The sequence below is a fragment of the Sceloporus occidentalis genome, unplaced genomic scaffold, assembly GCF_023333645.1.
Source record: "Sceloporus occidentalis isolate IW3139 unplaced genomic scaffold, rSceOcc1.0.p SCAF_2, whole genome shotgun sequence".
NCBI lineage: Eukaryota > Metazoa > Chordata > Lepidosauria > Squamata > Phrynosomatidae > Sceloporus > Sceloporus occidentalis.
Genome location: NW_028316982.1, coordinates 70,690,095 through 70,712,627, shown reverse-complemented (window position 1 = coordinate 70,712,627; position 22,533 = coordinate 70,690,095). Strand labels below are relative to the sequence as shown.

Sequence of the window (22,533 nt, the reverse complement as noted above, 5' to 3'; positions counted from 1 at the left end):
CATGCATGTTCTTGAAACTGTGCATGAGCACGTCATACAATGGCCAACAGCATTCAGTTAATATAACAATTTGATTGAGAGTTCCTGCATGGCAGGGGGTCGGGCTGGATGGCCCTTGTGGTCTTTTCCAACTCTATGATTCTATGATAGCAGTGCCTGTGGCCATCAGGAACAGATGGGAAAGCTAGATGTGGACAGTAGTTGTGGGAGGGAGATGGGAAGAAGCTGAGGACCAAACTCATGGATTAGGGCATTCTTCCCCCTGGTCCCTGCTGTTGGCCTTGAGAGCGTTTTCTTGGCTCATACAGTGTCTCTCTTTGTCTGTGTGCATGTGTGTATCTATTGAGAGAGAGATAGAACAATTCAGTTCCATGCACTGTGGAAGGCTTGGTTAGAGAAGATATATCTACTCTTTATGATCTCTGTAGTTCTATCTATGCATTTATTTTGATTTTTCAGATTGCCAGGATTGTTCTGATTCTTGATGTTTTATTGACAAAGTAAATAAATATTGAAATTATCTATTAAAAGGAAGGCCAGCCTGTTTGCTTTTATCACAGGAAACAAACTGTGGTAGAGAAAGTGTGACATCTTGTGGTCCACAAGGACTGTAAAATTTATGCTCCCATCAGTTTTATTTTAGCTTTTCAACTAACATACATGAGAATGATCTGAGAAGATTATGCTAGCATCTCAACAGATACTAAAATGATGGCTTTCTCAGCTTTTTAAAGCCTAAGCCACTAAGTACCAATTCTCAATATGTTTGAAGAAACACCTTTCTGTTCTGTATCAGGATGTAGGGCAATGATGGACAGAATTCAGAATTTCAGAATATTCTTAATTTCAGAATATTCCATCAATTGGAAAAAATTGAACAGCAGTGACTTAGGGTGCGAATATGCCCTATGAACTAAGGAACAGGATGCTACTTGGCTTAGAATTTGTTTTTCCATAGCAGAACCAAGATCACAGTCCTATAATACGAGAATCCATTCCATGCGTTCCTCCATAATTCTTGATTTCAGTGGTCTAACTAATAATGTGAGCACCAGTATTGTGTAGTGCTTTAAGTGGTGGACTACGGGAGACCAGAGTTCAAATCCCTACTTGGCCATGAAAATGCACTCGGTAATCTTATGCAGGTCGCACATTCTTAGCCTCAGAAGAAGGCAAAGGCAAATCCACTCTGAACAAATCTTGTCAAGAAAACCCTGTGACAAATTCACCTTAGGGTCTCCATAATCTGGAAACAACTTGAAGGCACAACCACAACAATTAATACTGCAATTCACTATACAATTCCTTGGGAGTAAACCACTGATGTAGTAAATGGATAAAACTGTTTTGTTAGATGGAAGCTATTTAGCTGTTCCTATTGTTTAATAACACAAGTCAGATACTGTTGCTTATCAACAGGAAATATCTTGGAGCTGTGGCTGTAGATTCCTATCTACCTCCTGCTCTCACTTGGTATTTTCCAAATTTGGTACCCTCCATATGTGTTGAACTGCTACCATCCCCAACTAACAGGCTATTGCATTCCAGTATATCTTGAGTGAACCAGGTTGTGGAAGGCAGGAATAGAGCAAGCAGCCTCTTGAAGAAATACACACTAGCTCCCCTGGGTTCAAAATAAACACAGGAACCCAAGGAAATCTGTGCTGGATCAGATCAAAGCCCTTTCTAGTCTATTATTCTATTTCTGCAGTATCCACAAGAAACCCATAAGCAGGATAAGAGCACATCAGCACCCACACATCCATGCTTCTCAGCAAGTGCTATTCAAAGGCAGGATACTTTAATTATAGCATACTATTTATTGTTGATTTACTATATGCTTGTTGTAGACTTGGCAATCACATCATAGCACATATTCTTAGGTTAATGTTGTTTTGCTTGTTTTAAAATATACATCCCATTTCTTTCCTGAGGGAAACCTCAAAAGACTAACCATTAATAAAATTGTAATAAAACAATGATAACTTTTTAAAAGGGAAGCCAGTCTGGTGCAGTGGTCTGAGTGTTGGACTAGGACTCTGGGCAATCTGGGTTCAAGTCTTCATTCAGTTATTGCAACCCACTGGGTAACCTTGGGCAAGTTATAGTTGCTCAGCCTAAAAGTGGCAAATCTACTCTGAATAAATCTTGCCAAGAAAACCTTATGATGAGATCACCATACTCTGGAGACAACTTGAAAGCACAAGCCGTTTTGATTGCCCTTGTAGCAGAAAAGTGGGGTATAAATAAAAGTTTTATTATTTATTATTATCATGACAACAACAAACATTAAAAACAACAAATTCCATTTAACATCCCTTATAAATAAGCTACAAGGTTAATTTAAAAATGGCTATTGAAATGAAATATTCTTAACATACTTTCAAAACAAGTAGAAAATTGGACCCTGACTATTTTTTGAGGTGCATCTATACTGTAGAAATAATGCAGTTTGACAACACTTTAACTGTCATGGCTCCATCCTACAGAATCCTGGGAGTTGTAGTTCTGTGAGGCACCAGCACTCTTTGGCAGAGAAGGCCAAAGACCTTTCAAAAATACAAACCCCAGGATTCCATAGGATGGAACTGCAGCACTTAAAGTGGTGTTATACTGCATTATTTCTGCACCATTGCACAACTGGGAAAAGGCATTAATGCTGGTAATGGTATCAGTGCTACTTTGAGCTACAACAGATTTTATGTAACATAGGCTAATGCACAAAAGCAGGGGTGATTCATACAGTAGGTAGGCTGGAGGTTTCGAAATCAAATCAGTTTAGCTCAATAAATGAATAAATTACATATTAGTTGGAGCTATTTCTTGTAAAAGAATGTTCTATGGTGAAATGGCATTGTTGAAAACAAGCCATGCGTTTCCTCAACCAGACATACTAACAATGGCTGAAGAACACATTTATTTAAGTTTCACTGGAAAACTTCAAAACACCATGAGACACCCCATTAAAAATAAAGTAATTATTAAAAAATACTTCAGGTGACATCATGAAAAGCACCATAAATTTTAAAGGCCTTACCATATATATCCAGAAGCTTCTGTAAGTGTCAGGCAATTGGTAAAGTCATTCTGTGGAAGGACAAAATCCATCTCTTGCAGTTCAGTATGATCTGTGATTTTACTAAGAGAGAAAATAACATGTTTTGTGAAGTCTAAATTGTATATCTAATGAACCAGATGAGGCGCTACTGTAAGCAGGCACTAGTAATATTGCTTTCCTAAGTGGGAAAAATACGGTAGATAAGCAGTCAATTTCTCTGTTGTAGCTGAATTATAGGCCCAGACAATGCATGCCCACAACTTTACTACAAGTAAAGTCCATCTCTATTTCCCCCTCCACTCCCCACATTTGTTCCATAATTCATTCCCTTTCCCAAACATTCAAGGTGTCCCAGGTTAGGCCAGTGATTCTCAACTGTGAAGTGGGAGTCCAAACCTTTTCTGTCCTTAGAGAGAAGAGAAAAGGCAAGGAAGACACTTGGAGGTTCTGCCTGAGGGAGAAGGAAGGGGATTACTATTCCTTCCTAAGATGTTAAAATATGAAAATACATGAAAGTGCAAACAAAAAGATGCACACCAAACAAAATATATTTATTCATATACAGTACATCAAATGCTGTGTGTGTGTGCAATGTCTGGATGCAAACATAAAGGGTGTCACAATGGTAAAAGGTTTGAGAGCCATTGCATTAACCTTAACGTTAGTGTAATCCTGCCTATGGAGTGCCCCAAAACTGGAGACTTTGCACCCTTGTCTCCTGGCTGGTGATGCCTCATGAAAACTGGGGCCTCAGGGCTAGGCCCTGAGATCTGGCAGCCCTATCAAGTACTCCATGAGAAATCTCACTTTCAGAGCAAGAACAAGACATCAAATGCTTTCAGTCCCCATTCCTTTCCCCCCCAGAATTTGTAAAACAAACAAGCAAACAAAAAACCCTTTGCACAAAACCATCTTTGTCAATATTATGTTCTCTTCCCCAAGCACACATGCAAAGCAAGTATCTAAAGTCATGACAGTGATCACAAAGACACAGACAACCTATCCAATGTATTACTGTTATTAGCCATTGAAGCAAAGCAACTGTGACCTCGTTTTCCAAATTTGCACATTTTATAGAATATGTATAAAAACAGTCTCAAAAATGTGCAAAAACTCTTGGAGCCTGACATTTTTTTTTCAAAATCTTGCAGCAAGAACATGAGGGGACATTTTTCTGTTTATTGAATAAGGACAAACCAAGACAAGATTTACATGCCTCCCAAAATCTCCATACAGCTGTTGGGCACTTGTGTCATTACACTGTACCTTGTACCTTGATGCTATGAGTCACAAATGGGGGACAAGGAGCCCAGTAATAGTAGCAGTCAACTACTGCAAGTCTTGGTCAACACTGACATAAGCTGAGCTCAAACTGTACATGTCAGATGGTTTCAAAGTTCAAAACATGCTTGTAGAGTAGTATGTGTAGAAGTTCTTATTTCCCAACAAAATCAAACTATGGAAGAAACAAGAACCATAGCCATTTCTCCTGTTCTTCTGCAAAGTACTTGAGTCAATGGAACCAAATCCAGTCTCTGCTTTAGTGATTTCCATAAGATCACGTTGAGGAAACTAAAGATTCTTTCCTGGTTCACTCAGCAGACAAAAGCACTAACTTCAGATACTTGTTATTAAATACAAGACTGATTTTATCACTTAGGTACTGAAACAAAGCAAAACTGATTTAAACAGAAATGTTTTCCTTGAGCTTTGAGGCATTTTAATAATAAATCCAGAAAAATATGACATATTCAAAACATACTTACTCAAGAATTATGGACAACTGAACCACAGATAGACATGATATTTTGGGTGCTTTTTCTGTTTTGATTTTCCTGGGTGGGACTGTTGGTTTCAAAGGGCTGCCCTCTGTCACTTGTGAACTCCTACTGTTTTCCTTGATTGGCAGAATGGTTGGCAATTTATCATCTGTTGATGCAGACTGAGGTTTTTCTTTTGACAATGCTAGACTCCTTTAAATTAAATTATATCACAAGTAAAAAGAAATGCACCATCTCTCATACTGTAAAAAAAGTATCTGGGAAGATAACTAAAAACACATAACTGTTATATATGGTAATAGGTTCAAGGATGGAGAAGAAAGGGAGAAGAAAGGGAGAAGGAGGACACATCCTGGTCTCGGCAAGATATCCACATTGTCCATCCTTTCTGCACAAAACCTACATGCACACAAGGTAGGCTTTGCCTTGAACATAAGCCTTGAAAAGAAAACAAGGCATGGGAAAGATTGCATATAGACAATGAGGAGTGTGGCTATGGGGTGGGAAGCAAATGAGGGCATTGCCTCCAAATAAAAATCCTGCCTTTTAAGGAAAATTTATAGTCTAGGTATGACCTTGGACATGTCACATGCTCTTAGCCTCAGATGAAGGCAATGACAAGCCACCTCTGAAGAAATCTTGTGAAGAAAACCCCATGATAGGTTTGCCTTAGGGTCACCATAAGTTGGGAAAGACTTGAAAAGTATGCAACAACACCTAGGAAAAAACCTCAGCCAGGACAATGATAACAAGGCAATACTGGACATTATCATACTGCTTTTTTCATCAATCTGGACATGGGCTAAGACCATGTAAAAATGGATGTTAGTGCACAGCTTCGTGTCCAGTTTGGAGGCATCCTGTACCCGATCAGGGCTTCTCCCGTACTGAGCAATGAACTTATAAGAATCATTTTTAGCTCAGTACAGGAGAAGTACAGGATGCTTCTGATCAGGGCACAAAGCTGTGTGATAACATCCCTTTTTAAACTGTCTCAGCCTGTGCCCAGATCGGGAGAAAATGGCAGTGCGATAATTTCCACTGAAATAGCAAATATAAAAGTTCTGGATGTGAATGCTTTTCCAGATCTCACTATCTGCAATTTGAGAAGCCTAGGGACTAAAAGATAATTTGATGGCGGAGAGACAGAAACTTTATTTGGGGAGGGCATGCTCTCATTTTGTTCCCACCCCACCCTCTACAGCTACACTTCTGCGGACATCCCATATGTTTACAGTTTTTGTAAGTGCAGATTCCGTGGCTATTAATAGTATTAAAGTTCAGTGGTCTAGGCTAAAGTCAGCTGTTGTGTTTTCACAATATGCACCCACATTGACCATATATGTCTGGGCAAAGTTCCCAGGAATTTTTTTGTTCTGTGTCCACTCAAGCATAAGGAAGGTCAATATGCCCCTACTCACTGCCTTTGAAAGGTGTACAGTTCCACTGGAACATCCAAAGCATTCCAATTTCAAGGACAGAATTATTGCTGAAGTGTTTCAAATCTAGGTATGGCTTGTCTAAACTAAAACAAGACTGTGTGGGTATGTGCCTTCAAGTCACCTGTTGACTTATGGTGAGGAATTACGGTGAGAATGGCAAGGAATACTCTGAGGTAGTTTTGTCAGGTCCTTCCCTGAAATATAGCCTACAGCACCTGGTTATAATTGGTGGTTTCGTGCCTACTACTGCAGGGTATGCCATCCTAGGGAAATTCCAAGGCAAAAGGCTCATGTCTTATATAAATAACCTAGCACAAACTGAGAACATCTTTGTTCAATTTTAATTTCAACAGAAGCCATATAATTAACAACACATTTAGTTCACTAGCTCAGTTCAGATGTTACTAGTAATAATACTATCTCATTTTTGATGATATTTCACTTGATTAAGAGATGAGGAAATCTGGAAACCACACACATTTTTTTCGGATATCAGCCCAATAAAGAAATTACTGCCACATTGATTTGGAAATGGTACGCCCTATAGAACAAAGAAAACTCCAATGTTTTCTGAATTTGAATTCAATAGAGTTTAATTATAATAGATTCTAGTTTTGTGCTTTCACAATGGAACATCCCTTGAAAAGGCTCTTGTGCCAGAAGTGTGATGGTGACTGGGATGAACAGCAAGATCTCCCAGGAAGGAAAAATGTTCTTGCTCTGGTCAATGGTAGCTGGTGGGTCCCATGTTAGTGTTTTTTGTACAAAATTTAAAGTAGTCCAAAATGCTAAAGCTATATTGAGTATATGTGTATTCTGTATTTTGATATCTCCTTCAAACTTTGGACTAAAATCTGGAGTCACAGCCCCATTGACATGGAAGTCTAGTGTGCTATGCCTATGATTAAATATAGGTGAACCTATGATTATCTAGAAATAACTTTGCAAGGGAAATCCATAAATCTTTCCTCCAAACAAATGTAGGAGTGCTAGATTACTTACAAGTCTTTCATAGTCATATATACTCCACTGTTGTTGTGTTGTTCTTCATCTGAGCTGCTAAATTCAGCAATAACACCATCCAACTTTTGGGCATAAAACCATATACAGTTTATTTACACACAGAAATATATAAAATCCAGCATGCATTAAACTTGGTGCTCACAAAGAATGCTTTTTACTGAGCTCCTTAATATACATGTCAGTTTGGATAAAACTGGTGTCTCACTGAGAACAAAATAAGATAATCTCATTGCTTTATTTTCATCAAAGACTAAACCACCAAAATACATTCATTCAGTTTCTGTACAGACCCTGAGTGTCAGTTTAGAGACAAAAAAGACTGGGAGGGGGGATGCACTAGGCTCCTTCCTCAGCTATTACTTGGTGGCAAGCTGTATCAGTTGCTCAGTTGAAGTTTTAAGTTACTGCAAAACTAGAAATTTAGGAATTAAAGGAAAATTTAATTGGTGAGGAAACCTTTAAGGAACAGTATCCCCATTTTGGTCCCCCTCCCCAGCTATGGTGGAGAACCCCCCCCCCCCAGCTACTCCCCAGATGTGGTGGCTTAGTGGTTAATACACTCATTCTGATGATTGGAAGGTTGGCAGTTAAAGGCCAAAGTGCCACATGATAGGATGAGCTCCCATCACTAATCCCAGCTTCTGTCAACCTAGCAGCTCAAAAGCATGCAAATGCAAGTAGATAAATAGGTATCACTTCAGTGGGAAGGTAACAGCATTCTATGCAGATATGCTGGCCACATGACCACTGGAGTTGTCTTTGGATAATGCTGGATCTTCAGCTTAGTATTGGAGATGAACACCACCCCCTACAGTTGATTACAACTGGACATTCATGTCAAGGGAAAACATTTACCTTTACTTTTTCCATTTCATCAGACTAATCCTGCCACTGAACTGTTTCTCTTCCAGCTGGTTATTGTAAGAAGTTCCAGTTAATTTAAGAAGTGGTGCCTGGGCTTGCCTCCCCCTCCCCACTTGCCTCCTAATTGCTTTTCTGTCATGTCTTTCAGGTCATAAGCCTGTTGGCAGGGATTGTCTTGTTTTATTAGTTATATTCAATAAAACAGACTGGATGAGAGTGAACAAACTGAAGCTTAATTTAGGCAAGAGAGAAGTGATCTTGGCTAGTCACAAGGCAGATAAGGGAACAGGAACCAAAACTTTGATGCATGGGGTTACATTCCCTCTGAAAATACAGTTAACGGTTTAGGTTTACTCTTGGACTCAGTCTTGAACCTGGATGTTCAGGTTTCAGTTGAGGTTAAGAATGCATTTGTACAATTCAAACTAGTACATCAAATATGCCTGTTCCTTGGGATGTCTTGATTTGGCCATAGTGACATATGTCTTAGTTACATCCTGTTGGAATTATTGTCATGCACTCTTATGTGGGCTGCCTTTGAAGACTCTCGAAATTTCAGCTTGTCCAAAGACTGGCAGCCAAATTTTCAACAGGGTCTGGGTACAGACAACCTATGATTCCTTTGTTATTTGTTGGCTACTCATAAGTGCCAAACAATTTAAGGTGCTGGTTGTGATTTATAATGGCCTTTAACACTTGTGTTCAGTTATTCAAAGGAACATACCTACCCATACAAGTCTGCCCTAACTCCGAGATCACTGTGGGAGACACCTCTTTTCACAGGCACATTTGGTGAGAATACAGGAGAGGGCCTTCTCAGTATCTGCTACCGCACTCTACAAATTTCCTTCCTCAGGAAGGGCTGGATCTGTCCTTGCTGTCCTTCTGTCACCAAGTGAAGACATTTCTATTCCAGCAGGCATCAGGGAACTGGTTTTATACAATGGGCTTTTTGTTTTAGTGCAGTAGTATTTTCAATCCATGTCTTTATGTATACTTTTAAATTAATGTTTTATATGGTTTTAGGTCTAGACAGTTTAATATTATTTTAATTTTAACTTTTTGTATGTTTTTAGCAATATAATATGTTGTATTACTTGTATTTCTTTTTATTCTGTAAGCCAATTTGAGCCACACTTTTGGGAAGAATGCAGGATACAAATAAATGAATTGATTTACTGATTGATGTTATCAGACTGCAGTTCCCAGATCTCCTCACACCTAAAAGTGGCTAGGGCGAGCAGCAGTTTCCACCTGACAACTTTTGCAATGTTGCACTTTATCTGCCACTGGACTAAAACAATATAAAAGAATCTCCCTACTCCAAACCTGTTTCTGTCTGAAAAGGAAAGCATTCTTGATAGTATCACTATACACTAAGAGGTCCTAAAAATCAACAGGAAAAGATTCCCCCTATTTTCTCCTAGTGAACTGTATCCAGCAGCAAGATCAAGTGAGTTTAAGTTATTTGCCTGACTCTAAAGCCACATTAAAATAGATCCAGAAAAGAATATGTTTCTAATAGAATCTATACCACATCTGTCATAAAAATACATGATTTTGTCTGCAAATGAGACACTTAAGACAGCACTTCAAATTCAGACAACATATAGTATTGATGTATATGCCCTCCAGAAGGATCCAGCCTATGTTGATGTGGAAGAGGGGCTATCATAGTGCAAAGATATGTCCTGGGAGTGGCCTTAGGATGTTGCACAGGGTGGAAGAGAGCACCAGCTGTCATAATGACTTTTAAAAAGGACATATGCAGGCATAAAATGGACTTAGGCTGACATAATGAAATTTAAAAATCATGTTAATGCTATATATATTTTTATAAAAAATAATTGTTATGATAATACACTTAGCAGTTGTAGCAGTAGTCATTAGTGCCACAAACAGGATGTCACCCTAATGTGTAAAATCTGTTAAGGTAATGAGATATTTGTGGTAACAGAAAGAGTTTGCACATAAATCGTAGAATGCTACATGCTGAAAAAGAATGTAAAAATTGAATCACTAAAGTAGAGAACAGAAAAAGTCATGGCATTTATGTTACCTTGGCTAGAACACTCCTTGGGGTAGCATAATGTCCCTCCATATCATAGTCCTCCCCTGACTGTTTGTCAAGTGGAGTATGTTCTAGCTGTCGCTAAAATTAAAGAAAAGTGTAATTACTCTTTGTTCTATATATAGGGACAATTGTTAAAATGGACAGTGCACAAAGTCCTTCTTCTTTTGAAACAAAACCCATTCACATAGAACAAGGTTATTGGCTTCCCCAACAAAACAAAGAAACAAAAGAAATGAATGTGATGTATATCACCACTTTGAGAAGTATATTGTACCATAGGAAAAAAGAGCTGTAGAAAATATACCTAATACCATTGTGATAAGAACTGTGGGTACATTTAATAAAAATGAATGAGTGATAGAATCATATAAGCTAAAGGCTGCATATAATTGAGGGCATATGACTATAGGATTCTATGAGAATTTATACCAGGTAGTCATTATGGAAAATGTGAGCTTGAGTTGTTGGAAGCTGGGTGTGTGAAACTTCTCCCAACAACTCACTGATGTTAATTTACTTTCCAAATATGCACCTGTTTGTTTTTTTTAGAAGAGATGAAAGGTTTGGAAAGAGTAATTATTGACATAGGAGATCCATTTTTAATACAGTTTTCATTGGCAGCGGCTAATCGATTCTAAAACATTAACTGAAGGGCAAAACAGACTGGCACTAAATGCTGGCATGAGGCTGGAGTGTAGGTGTGGCGACTGCTTGCTGGCCGCCCTGACTCCTCCCTGATGCCAGGGTCATGCTGCACGCCTGATCATGCCTAGGCAGCTTCACGCTATTTCTTTGGCACAGCGTTTAGACACGCTGCACCAATGAATCAACAAAAAGCTGCCACTGTGATGGCAAGCACAGCTTTTTGCTGCTCTAAAAAGGAGCACCATTTTGCCGGTTCTTTTTAGAGCAGCAAACTGCCAGAACACCGCTGTATTGGGGCAGTCTGTTTTGCACCGCAGTCACTGTTCATGGAACTATTCCCACTGCATGATTCAGGAAAGTGCTGCAGTAGATGCTGGAAATGGTCCACAACATTTATTCAGCTCCATTTTCTGCACTCACTAGACGTAGCAGAAGTTTTCTTGGTGACTCATAAATATGGTCCGTTTCAGAGGGGACTTGATGAATAGGTTCTGATGTTGGCCTTTTCTTGGAAGCAGTTTCTAACTCCTAACAGCCCAACAAATTAAAAAAAGAAGAGCACTGATTTAAAAAGAAAACATTAAAATTAATTAAATAAGTTAAAATTAAAATTAATTAACATGAATTAACATTAAAATAAAAACAAACCATTAAAAGAACAATTGTACAGATGATTAATTAAAACTGCTTGCTAGAAAATGGACACAGGCTTCTTGGTGAGAGATGACATGTAAACAAATCAAGTACTTGAGATATCATTTAACATTCAAAGTTTTACAAATGTGGAAAAGAAAGAGAGCAAAATATTTAAAATTCTAGACCAAAGCATTGAGCACAAGCTGTCAAAGGCCCACTTAGGCTGCATATAATTGCTTATAACTTCAGTTTGAGCTAACTATGGCTTCACAACTTGTGGGAAAGTTGGTGGACTACTGGGGAAAATAGTCACTTTTTAAAAAAGTACTTTTCAGCATGCATACAGTCTTACTGTCTGGATCAAGTCCATGGAAATCTGAAGTAGGGGTAAGAAGCTGAAATGATTGCAAGCTTCAGGTTGGCAATGTAGTGAAATATTGTTCAGAAGTGAGAATGCATTTGGAAGCCATGATCACAGAGGAGTGACTCATACATCCAACTGTCTTCATCTGGCAGGGACAGTTCCAATTAATCCTCTGTCATCTCACTTTTTCAGTTCTTTTTAAAATGTGTAATTTTTATTTTCTCCCTTAGTTTTCCTCTGTGTAGTCAGCTTGCTTCAGTTGCTGCAATCTGAGTTCAAAGTGCAAAAGTAGTTTACACTCAATTAGCAGGAATGAGAAGTGAGGAGCAGGTGAAATCTTGCCCTTCTCAGTAGACTGAGAACAAAGCAAATTACTGCAGCCTCCCATAGACTGTGCTCTTCCTCATTAATAACTCTTCTGTTGCTTGACCACACATGTCCTGGTTTTCATCTGTGAGAATTTGGAAAATATGTAATTACATGGACAAACATCCATGTAAAACACACCTGCTCTTTCCAGTGCTGTGCCCAATTTATATATTTATCGGGGGACTTGGGAGCAAAATTGGGCACAGCACTATATAATTCTATGACAAGAGCAAACTCATTCTCCAAGTATGAATCTTTATACAGAACTGTGATCAAAGTTCCAAAATATATTTAGGAGGAAAATATCCCAAAGGATTTTAGGGAAAAAAAACCTACCAAACAGATTCAGGAGGAATGAATATTTTCATTGGGCAATGAATGCTGACTGAATGAAGGTTATCGCATCAGTGCCTGAAACGTTTCTATTCTGTTCCGAAAACATTTCAAGATGTAACGTTATGGGAACGGATATTATCGCATTCGAAAATGTAAAGCGTTCCGAGAACGTAACGGGAACACAATTTACCGCATTTGTCCTTATAGGAAGCGTGATAAGTATGAGAACGTTTCAATATTCGCGCATGCGTATTTATTTCGGAGGACCTTGTAATGATGACGTAATCACTCTACTGTTCCTTTTCACCCGGAACTGAATCAGGTGACCTTTTGTGGGGTGTAAAGTTGGCGTCTAAGGAAGTGTTTTTGGAGCTACTGTGCAGTATTATAAAGATTGATGAAGAGCAAAGACGGAGGAGAAGAAGTCACACTGCAAAAACTCTATTTCTCTTGAAGCGACGAAAAGCTGCTTTAAGAAAATTGTTAATTTTAGCTGGCAGTGGAAATGTAAATATTACCACTTGTCTCGCATGGATGTCCACCTGGCCTCGCATCCCTCGCTGGTGGGTGAGACCCCGCGAGCGTTCCAACTGGTGGAGCACAGAAGTCCTCCAAAATTGGGATAATGAAATGTGGATATCCAATTTCCGCATGCCCAAAGAAACTCTTTTTGTCTTCCCACAGAGACTGGATGGCCATGTGTCAGGATTGCTTTGATTGTGATTTCCTGCATGGCATGGTGTTGGACTGGATGGCCCTTGTGGACTCTTCCTACTCCATGATGCTAGAAAATGCTTCATTATGGATGTGAAGAAAGAATTAAAAAGACACAAAATATACCGTCCCCATACAATTTTGTTGTAACCAGCCTCTGCTGGCTCATGTTTTTTCAACCTTACATTATTATATTACCTCCTCGACATGCAAAAAACTCCATTTTTACAATGAAAGCATAGTATTCTGATCCATGTCATCAGGGAATACCGTGGTCATGACCATCCATTAACACACAATTCATCTTGAGGATTGTTGTGATAAATTTAGTTAATTTCACTTTCCTAAAAAAAAGCTCCATGTCAGGATCTTTTTAACTACTAAGATAAGGTTACATATTATGGATGACATGAAAATCTAAGAAAGGTGCAAGATAAGAAGTCAACAATCATCAACACTTTACATATTTTACGCACCACGTACAACATACCAGTAATACAGCTTTTGATCGTATTGGACCTATTTGCTGCAGTACTAAGTTTTGGCCCATTATTACTGAAATGATACCTCAACCACATTGTTTTATTTATTATCTCGTCCATCATGTATTGTGACAACTAATCATTAATGCAAAAAAACTACTACAATCATCTTTATGACCATACATAAAGATGACATACAGTGTATTATTGTCCATGAGTACCACATGCACAGAAGGAAAGGATTTCCCAGAAAAAAATTGTTTTCAAACACTGCCTTGATTTTTTATATACACATATAGACAAACACACACACACACACACATAAATATGTAATATATACATAATATATATATTACACACACACATATATTATATATATATATATATAATATATATTACACATACACACATATACATATATATGTAATATAGCTATAATATATAAATATACATATATATTGCCAGTTATCTATATATACAAACATTGATATTACTAATCTATATAGATGTCATTTATATGTGTGTGTGTGTATAAAACATGTTTTCTATTTATTACATATTTCACATGTTTCATATATATATATATATATATATATATATGTTGTATATACATATGTTTGTATATATATAGAGATAGAGACAGAGCGAGAGAGAGAGAGAGTTTTCCATATACATATATATAATACCATAATTATACACACATCTATCTACACATAGCCCTCACAAATGGTGGGGCTTGATTTTTTTTCTCTATTTATTTTACTCGATGAGTCCCAGGGAGAGCAAGAAAACCGACGCTCTAGGAATGGGGAGGAATGCAGGGAGGGAAGTCCGTTCAGCCAATCAAAACAAGGCAGATCATGAGAACGGAAGTAAGAACGGTTACATTACCGCTCTCACATTTCTTGGACCGTTTTAAAAACGTTTCCACAAGCTTGGATCACTTTCTCATCCGTTCCCTCCGAGGAACACATATGGAACGCTTTGAGGGGTATGTAGAACGCGATGGGAACCCGATGGGGACATAAACGTGCGGTAAAGTTAAAAGTGTTCTGTTCCAATCGGGTTCCAATAACGTTCTCGGAACGCGATGCGATAAGCTTCAATGTTGAGGAAAGAATGGAAAATCTGAATGGAAAAGAGAAATGGAGAGATGTTGCTGGCAAAGGGTATGGCTGCCTCACAGAAACTCTGAACTTTCACACTCACCATTTTGTTGAAGATGCCCCTGTGCTATGAATTGTTTCTACAGATCAAGTAGATGCAAACATTAAAAAAATTAATATAAATCGTACTCACTACACATTGATTGCCAGGGCACTGGTCATCTTGGGTAACAGTAGCAATGTGTTTTTCATCAAGACATGCAGGTGAAGATTTTGACCGAATTCTGGGTTCTTGACTTAAGAGCTGAAACAACATAGCAATTTCCATGTGACATTAATAAAAACACCTCATAGACACAACTCTTTATCCCTTCTGACAGTTAATGTAGATCAGGGGTAGGCAGTCTTTTTGAGCCGGGGGCCAGGTTGCTGTCCCTCAGACAACTGGGGGGCTGAAGCCAAAAAAATAAATAATTAAATATTTTTTTTAAAAAAAATTAAATATATAAATAAACCAGGACAAATGTAGGACAAAATTTTCAAATGGAAGACACTTTTTTTTAAAAAATGGAGGACACGCGAAAAAATTTGCTGATTTTTTAAAAAACGTTAATATAAATGCATGTTTCTGAGGCTTCTATAGACAATTGCCCCCCAAAGGCCCCGGTGGCAATCGGCGGCAGGACCGGGCTGGGGCCGGTCCCAAGGCCTCGCCGGGCTGCATCCGGCCCGCGGGCCGCAGGTTGCCTACCCCTGATGTAGATGATGTATCAGCTACTTAATAAACATCCATCCATATCTTAAATCCAGAATGCTGGGCAATGAAATATCTAGATCCATTTCATTCTGATAATTTTGGCCCTAGGGATTCAACTCTGTTCTGAATTGAATATTTTAAAAATGAAATAATAAATACAATGGCCATTATCCTATTGGAACATTCATGGCCATATTATCAGTGGTTCAAAATGGTGCAATTTGTTCCACACCTTCCACAAGCTCTCACTCCTCTCACAAGCTTTCCCAGCATATGAGTGTTGTGTGCCTTCCAGTCAATTTTCAAACTTATGCCAACCCTGTTGTGGGGTTTTCTTAGCTATATTTGTTCAGAGGGGGTTTTCCATTGCTTCCTCTCAGAGTGAGAATGACTTGTCCAAGATCACCCAGTGGTTTTCATGGCTAGACAGGGATTTGAACCCTGGTCTCCTAGTGTCCTAGTCAAAAACTCATACCAATACACCATACTGGCTCGCACCTAGGAGCCCAGAGCTGAAGCAAAAATGGATGAATTCTGCTTACTAGTCTTTCCCACACTCCCTCAATACACACATAGGGAACTGAAGATAACAGACCTAGCAACAATAGGACAATTCTAACTTAGAAGGAGCAAATACTGTAGTATGTGACTCTCTGAGGCTTTTAAACTTCAACACTGGTAGAATAATTTGAATTGGGGTCCCACTTGGCAACTTTTTCCCCACTGTAACAGTGCACAAACGTATCTCCAGATATGGCAGTGCAAAGGGTTCTTGAGAAATTCACTGTATGCTGCCTAGAAAGTGGTTTGTAGACTCACAGAGGCAAAGACAGTGGCAGCCTAGGTCTCCAAGGAATTTAGTTTGTTGACTGCTAAGGTTTGTTGCTTTTCATTTCCTGCCTTTGTCCTCAGTACCCTCATTAGCAAGAAGAGGCATGGTTTTTATCTGTATCAAATATCCCACAAGACTACCTTAAAACCACCTTAAACAAACATCTGAATGCAGGCCTGTGATCCCAACACCATCACCTTTATGACTTTTAACACCTTTGATGAAAAACCCAGTGAGCTTTAGAAGCTAGCATAACATATTTTGTGCCTTTTGGATGGCCTACTAAAGTTGTCAATGTGATGTGTATTTTGGATGTTGTATTTGCTGTACGTCCAACACCGTTTCCCTTGCATGCATGCTCTTTCCATTATCATCCACATTTTGTGTGTTACTTGTGTCATTGAGTAAAAATGCATGGAATCAATGTCACTAAAGCAGCAGGATTGAAAATGAGTCTACTGTAATTTATGTTTGTCTGTTTTAATTAATTGAGCTAGGTTTCCCTGACTTGTGTAGGGAATGGTTTCCTAGAGGTACAGCAATTCTTGATAGTAACTCTGCTCCTCTGATCCATGTCAGTCTGTTATTGGCTTGTACATAACTTCCAAATGTTAGTGATGTAAAACAGGGACATGTGTGGCCGACCATCACCTGAGTATGCCTGCAACCAGGCAACAAGAAGGCAAAAGTTCCATCTGCCTTGGTCCATTCCATCTGCCTTGGTCCAGGCCTCAGAGAAAGAGAATAACCACTGGACTTCATCCCCTTTCCCACCACCATTCCCTTCTCCTTTTGTGTCATGTCTTTTAGATTGTAAACCTGAGGGCAGGGAACCGTCTAATTAAAAATAATAATTGTAAGCCGCTCTGATAGCCTTTAGGGCTGAAGGGTGGGGTATAAATACCATAAACAAACAAACAAACAAACAAATAGTTACTAATGGAGAATGACATGAAAAACTACAGCTTTAAGCACAGAATCCCTGGAACTTATGTATCAAGTTTAGACAAGCCAGTTTAGACAAGCCTGAAAAAGAATGGAGGGAATCAAATATGCCTGATGGGCAGGCCAAGACTCCATCCTTCCCTTTCGTCTCCCTTCAGATGAGTTCAAACTTTTTTTCCAATATAAACTCAGTTTGCAGCTGTTAAACCAATGACTAATAGGGAAACTGGGACATTTTAAAAGCAACTGAGAAAGTAGGACAGCAGAGGATTAACTGCGACTGTCCCTGATAAACTGGGGCAGTTGGAGGACAGGTTTGCAGGATACTCAGGTTTAGGACACTCTGAACTGCTGGGCTGGCCAACTTTTTCCTTTCCATAATTCTGTTCATTTATATAGGTGGAAATTTCTACTCTATTGACTTTCAACAGAATTTCTGATAATAGTTTAATAATGCTAATTGCACATATGCATCAATCAAAATAACATGGCATTTATTTACCTCTTTTTCATTGCAAGTTGCAAATAGGAAGTTGGCCCAATCCTCAGTGCTTTTGCTGGAGTTATGAGTTTGTGATTTAAGAAAACAGGAACAGAAAAAGACATAAGTATGAAGTTATTTTTTTCTCTCTGTAAAAAATGTCAGACCTTTTAAGCACACTCATACAAAAGAGTACCTTCAAGATAATCAGGAATTTCTAAAGAGTTCCTGCTCCTTTATATCCTAATCAAAATTTGGAAAAGTTACTTTTTGGAAATTATTACTCTTAAATTCTTGAAAGGTGCAGTGCAAAAAGGTTACTTTTCCAGGCTTTACCATAAGTGATATTGCTCACGGAACATCTAAAGTTGGGGTGGAGAACCTTCATCCCTCTAGATCCCTCTGGAATTTTGAAATCCGAAATACTCCAAAAACCAAAACTTATTTCATGGGTGGCTGAGATACTGGAATCTTTGCTTTCTGTTGTTACATAAACTTTGTTTCATGCACAAAATTATTAAACATATTGCATAAAATTACCTTCAAGCTATGAGCACAAGGTGTAAACAAAAGAAATGAATTTTGTGTTTAGACCTGGGTCCTCTCTCCAGTGGCGTCGGTGCGGGGTTGGCGCTTTTGGGGCAGGGTTTTGAGGTGAAGCCAATAGGGCCCACTCCCAACACCCTGTCCCACATGACTTTACTCATGATTAAAGCCATGTGGTACAGGACAGGGGGAAGCCGGGTCCTCTCCCTCCTAGTCTTGCGTGGCTTTACTCTAAAGTAAAGCTGCATGGGGCAAGGAAATGGGAGGAGGTGGCCCCTCTTCCTCTCTGCTGCATGCCTCCCTGCTGTGGCACATGGTAGGGAGGTGGTGTCATCCCTCTTTCAGTGGTGTCACCTGGTGCGGTCCGCAACCCCCTCCCCTGTGATGCTACTGCTTGTTTCCAAGATATCTCATTATGTACATATATACAAATACAGGTATTCCAAAATTAAACAAACAAACACAACAAAACCAAAATCCAAAACACTTCTGGTCCAAGCATTTTGGACTCAACCTGTAGGATTGATCCCATCATATCTCATCAATAGTCGGCCTAGCCAGAGCTGATGAGAACTGGAGTTCAATGACATCTGGAGAGTTACCAGCCCTGGTCTAAATATCACAGTCATAAATCTTTCACAACAAAAGCAAAGATTTTTTTTTCCAGTTACCCAAAATTAAGCATTCTATAAGCCTTCAGCTTTTCTTCTAAATAGAATCATCAAGTTAAATAAATCTTACCTAATTAATTAAGCAATTTATTAAATCAATAAGACACTTCCTTCTGTGCATGTTATGTGCCAATGCATTTTGCTGAATGCATGAAGGCCTGGAGTGCCTCTGCACTTTAGAAATAATGCAGTTTGACACCACTTTAACAGCCATAACTCCATCCTACAGAATCTTGGGATGTGCATTTAGTGAGGGGCCAGTATTATTTGGCAGAGAAAGCTCTCTCTCTCTGGCTTTGCTTCACGAACGAAGATTCAGGAAGGACTCATCCCGCGCTTTGTACAAGCGCATTGGTGACTAAAAAGGCCAATTTGAGATAAACAGGTCTGGTTGCAGAAAGCACAGCAGAAAGTCTCCTTGGGTGATGTTTCCAGGTTGCGGTTCTTTCTACATTGTCGTTTCTCATCGAGGCTCGTTCGGCGTGAGCTTTCGAAGAAGGCTGCAGCGTCATGGATAGTGCGTCTCCATGCCTCCCTATGCGAGGCCAGGGAGGACCATTGTTGGTGATCTATCTGGCCAAGCCTGAGATGTTGTTTCAGGGAGTCCTTGTATCTCTTCTTTGGGGCGCCCTTCTTACACTGACCCGTGGCGAGTTCACCGTAGAATACTATTTTGGGGAGGCGATGGTCCTTCATCCTAGAAACGTGTCCTGCCCAGCGCAGCTGTGTCCTCAATAGCATAATAATAATAATAATAATAATAATAATAATAATTTGTTTTATTTATATACCGCTATTCCAAAGATCATAGCGGTGAACAGCAAGTAAGCTAATTAGCAAGTAAGCTAATTTGCCCCCCTGGATACTCATTTTAGCGACCTCGGAAAGATGCAAGCCTTGGGCCCTTTTGCTGGTCTTGAACTCGCAACCTTGTGGTTTTGAGTGAATGGCTGCAGTACAGGCATTTAACCACTGTGCCACCAGGGCTCCATGCTGGTGATTCCTGCTTGCTCGAGGACAGCAACATTTGTCACATAGTCAGTCCAGTGTATATTTAGAATTGTGCGTTGACAGCGCTGATGAAAGTGTTCAAGGAGTCGTAGGTGTTGGCGATAGGTGACCCATGTTTCAGACCCATAGAGGAGAATAGACAGTACAATGGCTCTATACACACTGATTTTTGTGCTTCGCCTCAAGTGTTTGTTTCGCCAGACTCTTTTGTGAAGCCTTCCGAATGCGCTATATGCGTTTGCCAGTCTGTGATCGATCTCTTTATCAATCTTGGCATCTGAGGAGATGATGCTTCCCAATTAGGTGAACTGCTGGACAGACTTAAGCACAGATGTGCCTACGGTGATGTGGGGATGGTAGTGTTCTTCCTGTGGTGCAGGCTGGTAGACAACTCCCATTTTCTTCAGACTGACTTCCAGTCCAAAGAGTTCTGCAGCTGTAGCAAAACAAGATGTTAGGCGTTGCAGAGCTGCTTCCGTATGGGCAACGAGGGCAGCATCATCAGCAAAAAGCAGCTCACGGACTAGATAGTTTAGAGTCTTAGTGTGGGCCCTCAGGCGGCTTAAGTTAAACAGGCTACCATCAGTATGGTAGCATATGTAAATGCCATCTTCTTCTTTGAGATCTGCCGTAGCCCTTTGGAGCATCATGCTGAAGAAGATTGTAAATAAAGTTGGAGCACGAATACAACCTTGTTTTACACCATTAGTTATTAGAAAGGGCTCCGAGAGAGCATCGCCATATCTGACTTGACCTTGCTGGCCTTCATGTAGCAGGATGATCATTTGGAGGAATTTGGGGGGGGGGGGGCATCCTAGTCGTTCCAGGATCTGCCACAGACCTTTTCTACTCACAGTGTCGAAGGCTTTGGTGAGGTCGACAAATGTTACATAGAGTCCTTGGTTCTGCTCTCTACATTTCTCTTGCAGTTGTCTGAGGGCAAATACCATGTCTGTAGTGCTCCTATTAGCTCTGAAGCCACATTGGCTTTCGGGAAGAAGTTCTTCAGCAATGGCAGGAACTAATCTGTTCAGCAGTATCCTTGCGAGGATTTTTCCAACAATTGAGAGCAGTGTTATACCTCGGTAGTTCGAGCAATCCGATTTTGCTCCTTTTTTCTTGTACAGGGTGATGATGACTGCATCTCAGAGATCTGATGGCAGTTCGCCTTTTCCCCAGCAACTCACAAGGAGTTTGTGGAGTTTAACATGGAGTGCATGACCTCCATGTTTCCAAGCTTCAGGTGGAATTCCATCAATCCCAGCAGCCTTGCCGTTTTTCATCTGCTGTATGGCCTTAACGGTTTCTTCCAAAGTGGGAGCTATGTCCAATTCTTTCTTCATCGGTTGTTGTGTCAACTGTTGAATAGCTGAATCTTGGACTACTCGGTTGGCACTAAAGAGGCTTTGGAAGTGTTCAGCCCATCGATCCAGAATGGAAGCTTTATCTGTGATTAGTGTTTGACCATCTGAACTGTATAGGGAGCTTTGGGTCTGATATGTAGGTCCAAACACTGCTTTAAGAGCATCATAAAATCCTCTGGAATCACCCAGATCTGCACAACGTTGTGTCTTTTCTGCTAAATTGATCCACCACTTGTTCTGAATGTCTCTGAGTTTGTGTTGGCGTTGACTACATTCGAGGCGAAAGGCTGCTTTTCTTACATGGCAGGATGGCTGGGCGAGGTGTGCCTGGTAGGCAGTTCTCTTCTTTGCCAACAGCTCTTGGATCTCTTGGTTGTTTTCATCAAACCAGTCTTGGTTTTTCTTGAGGGAGAACCCTAAGGATTCTTCCGCAAACTGCAGGATGCTGTTTTTGATATGTTGCCAAAGCACTGTAGGAGAAGAGTCTATAGGGTGGTCTTCAAGTTTTGTTTGCAGATTTGCCTGAAAGTTGTCTCTCATGGCAGCTTGTTGAAGATTGTTGACTTGGAGTCTTCTCTTTAGGATGCCACCCCTCTTAGGTTTAAACTTAAAATGAAGATTTAGTTTACATCTTACTAGGCGATGATCTGTTTGACATTCTGCACTGGGCATCACTCGGGTATGACGGACATCGCGAATATTTCTCTGGCGCACTAGGATGTAGTCAATGAGGTGCCAGTGCTTGGATCTGGGGTGCATCCAGGTTGTCTTCAGGCTGTCTTTCTGCTGAAAGATGGTGTTTGTAATAGTCAGCTGCTGTTCTCAGGGACGGAGCTAGGATTTTAGGAAGGGGGGGGGTCCAGACTAAGTGCCACCATTATAATGGGGCTTGGGTGCGGTGGTGCAGCAGCACACACCATTCATTTTTCTAATGGAAGGGGGGGGGGTCCAGACCCCAAGAACCCCCCCCCCCCCCTTGGCTACGTCCCTGCTGTTCTGCACAAAATTCTAGCAGGAGACATCCGTTATCGT

At 40.0% G+C, this 22,533-nt stretch overlaps 1 protein-coding gene across 2 annotated transcripts in view; it reads right to left on the bottom strand.

Annotated features, from left to right (window-relative positions):
• The window catches only part of LOC149318518 (pleckstrin homology domain-containing family S member 1-like), a 55,186-nt gene that overhangs the window by 11,461 nt on the left and 21,192 nt on the right, over positions 1 to 22,533 (bottom strand). For both annotated transcript variants that reach the window (XM_089507805.1, XM_089507806.1), the window contains 7 exons: positions 17,931 to 17,985; positions 15,088 to 15,198; positions 11,308 to 11,415; positions 10,228 to 10,320; positions 7,284 to 7,366; positions 4,825 to 5,031; positions 3,038 to 3,139 (listed from right to left, as the gene is read on the bottom strand). In XM_089507805.1, coding sequence (XP_089363931.1) covers positions 3,038 to 3,139; positions 4,825 to 5,031; positions 7,284 to 7,366; positions 10,228 to 10,320; positions 11,308 to 11,415; positions 15,088 to 15,198; positions 17,931 to 17,985 — 759 coding nt within the window. The remainder of the gene's footprint in view (positions 1 to 3,037; positions 3,140 to 4,824; positions 5,032 to 7,283; positions 7,367 to 10,227; positions 10,321 to 11,307; positions 11,416 to 15,087; positions 15,199 to 17,930; positions 17,986 to 22,533) is intronic.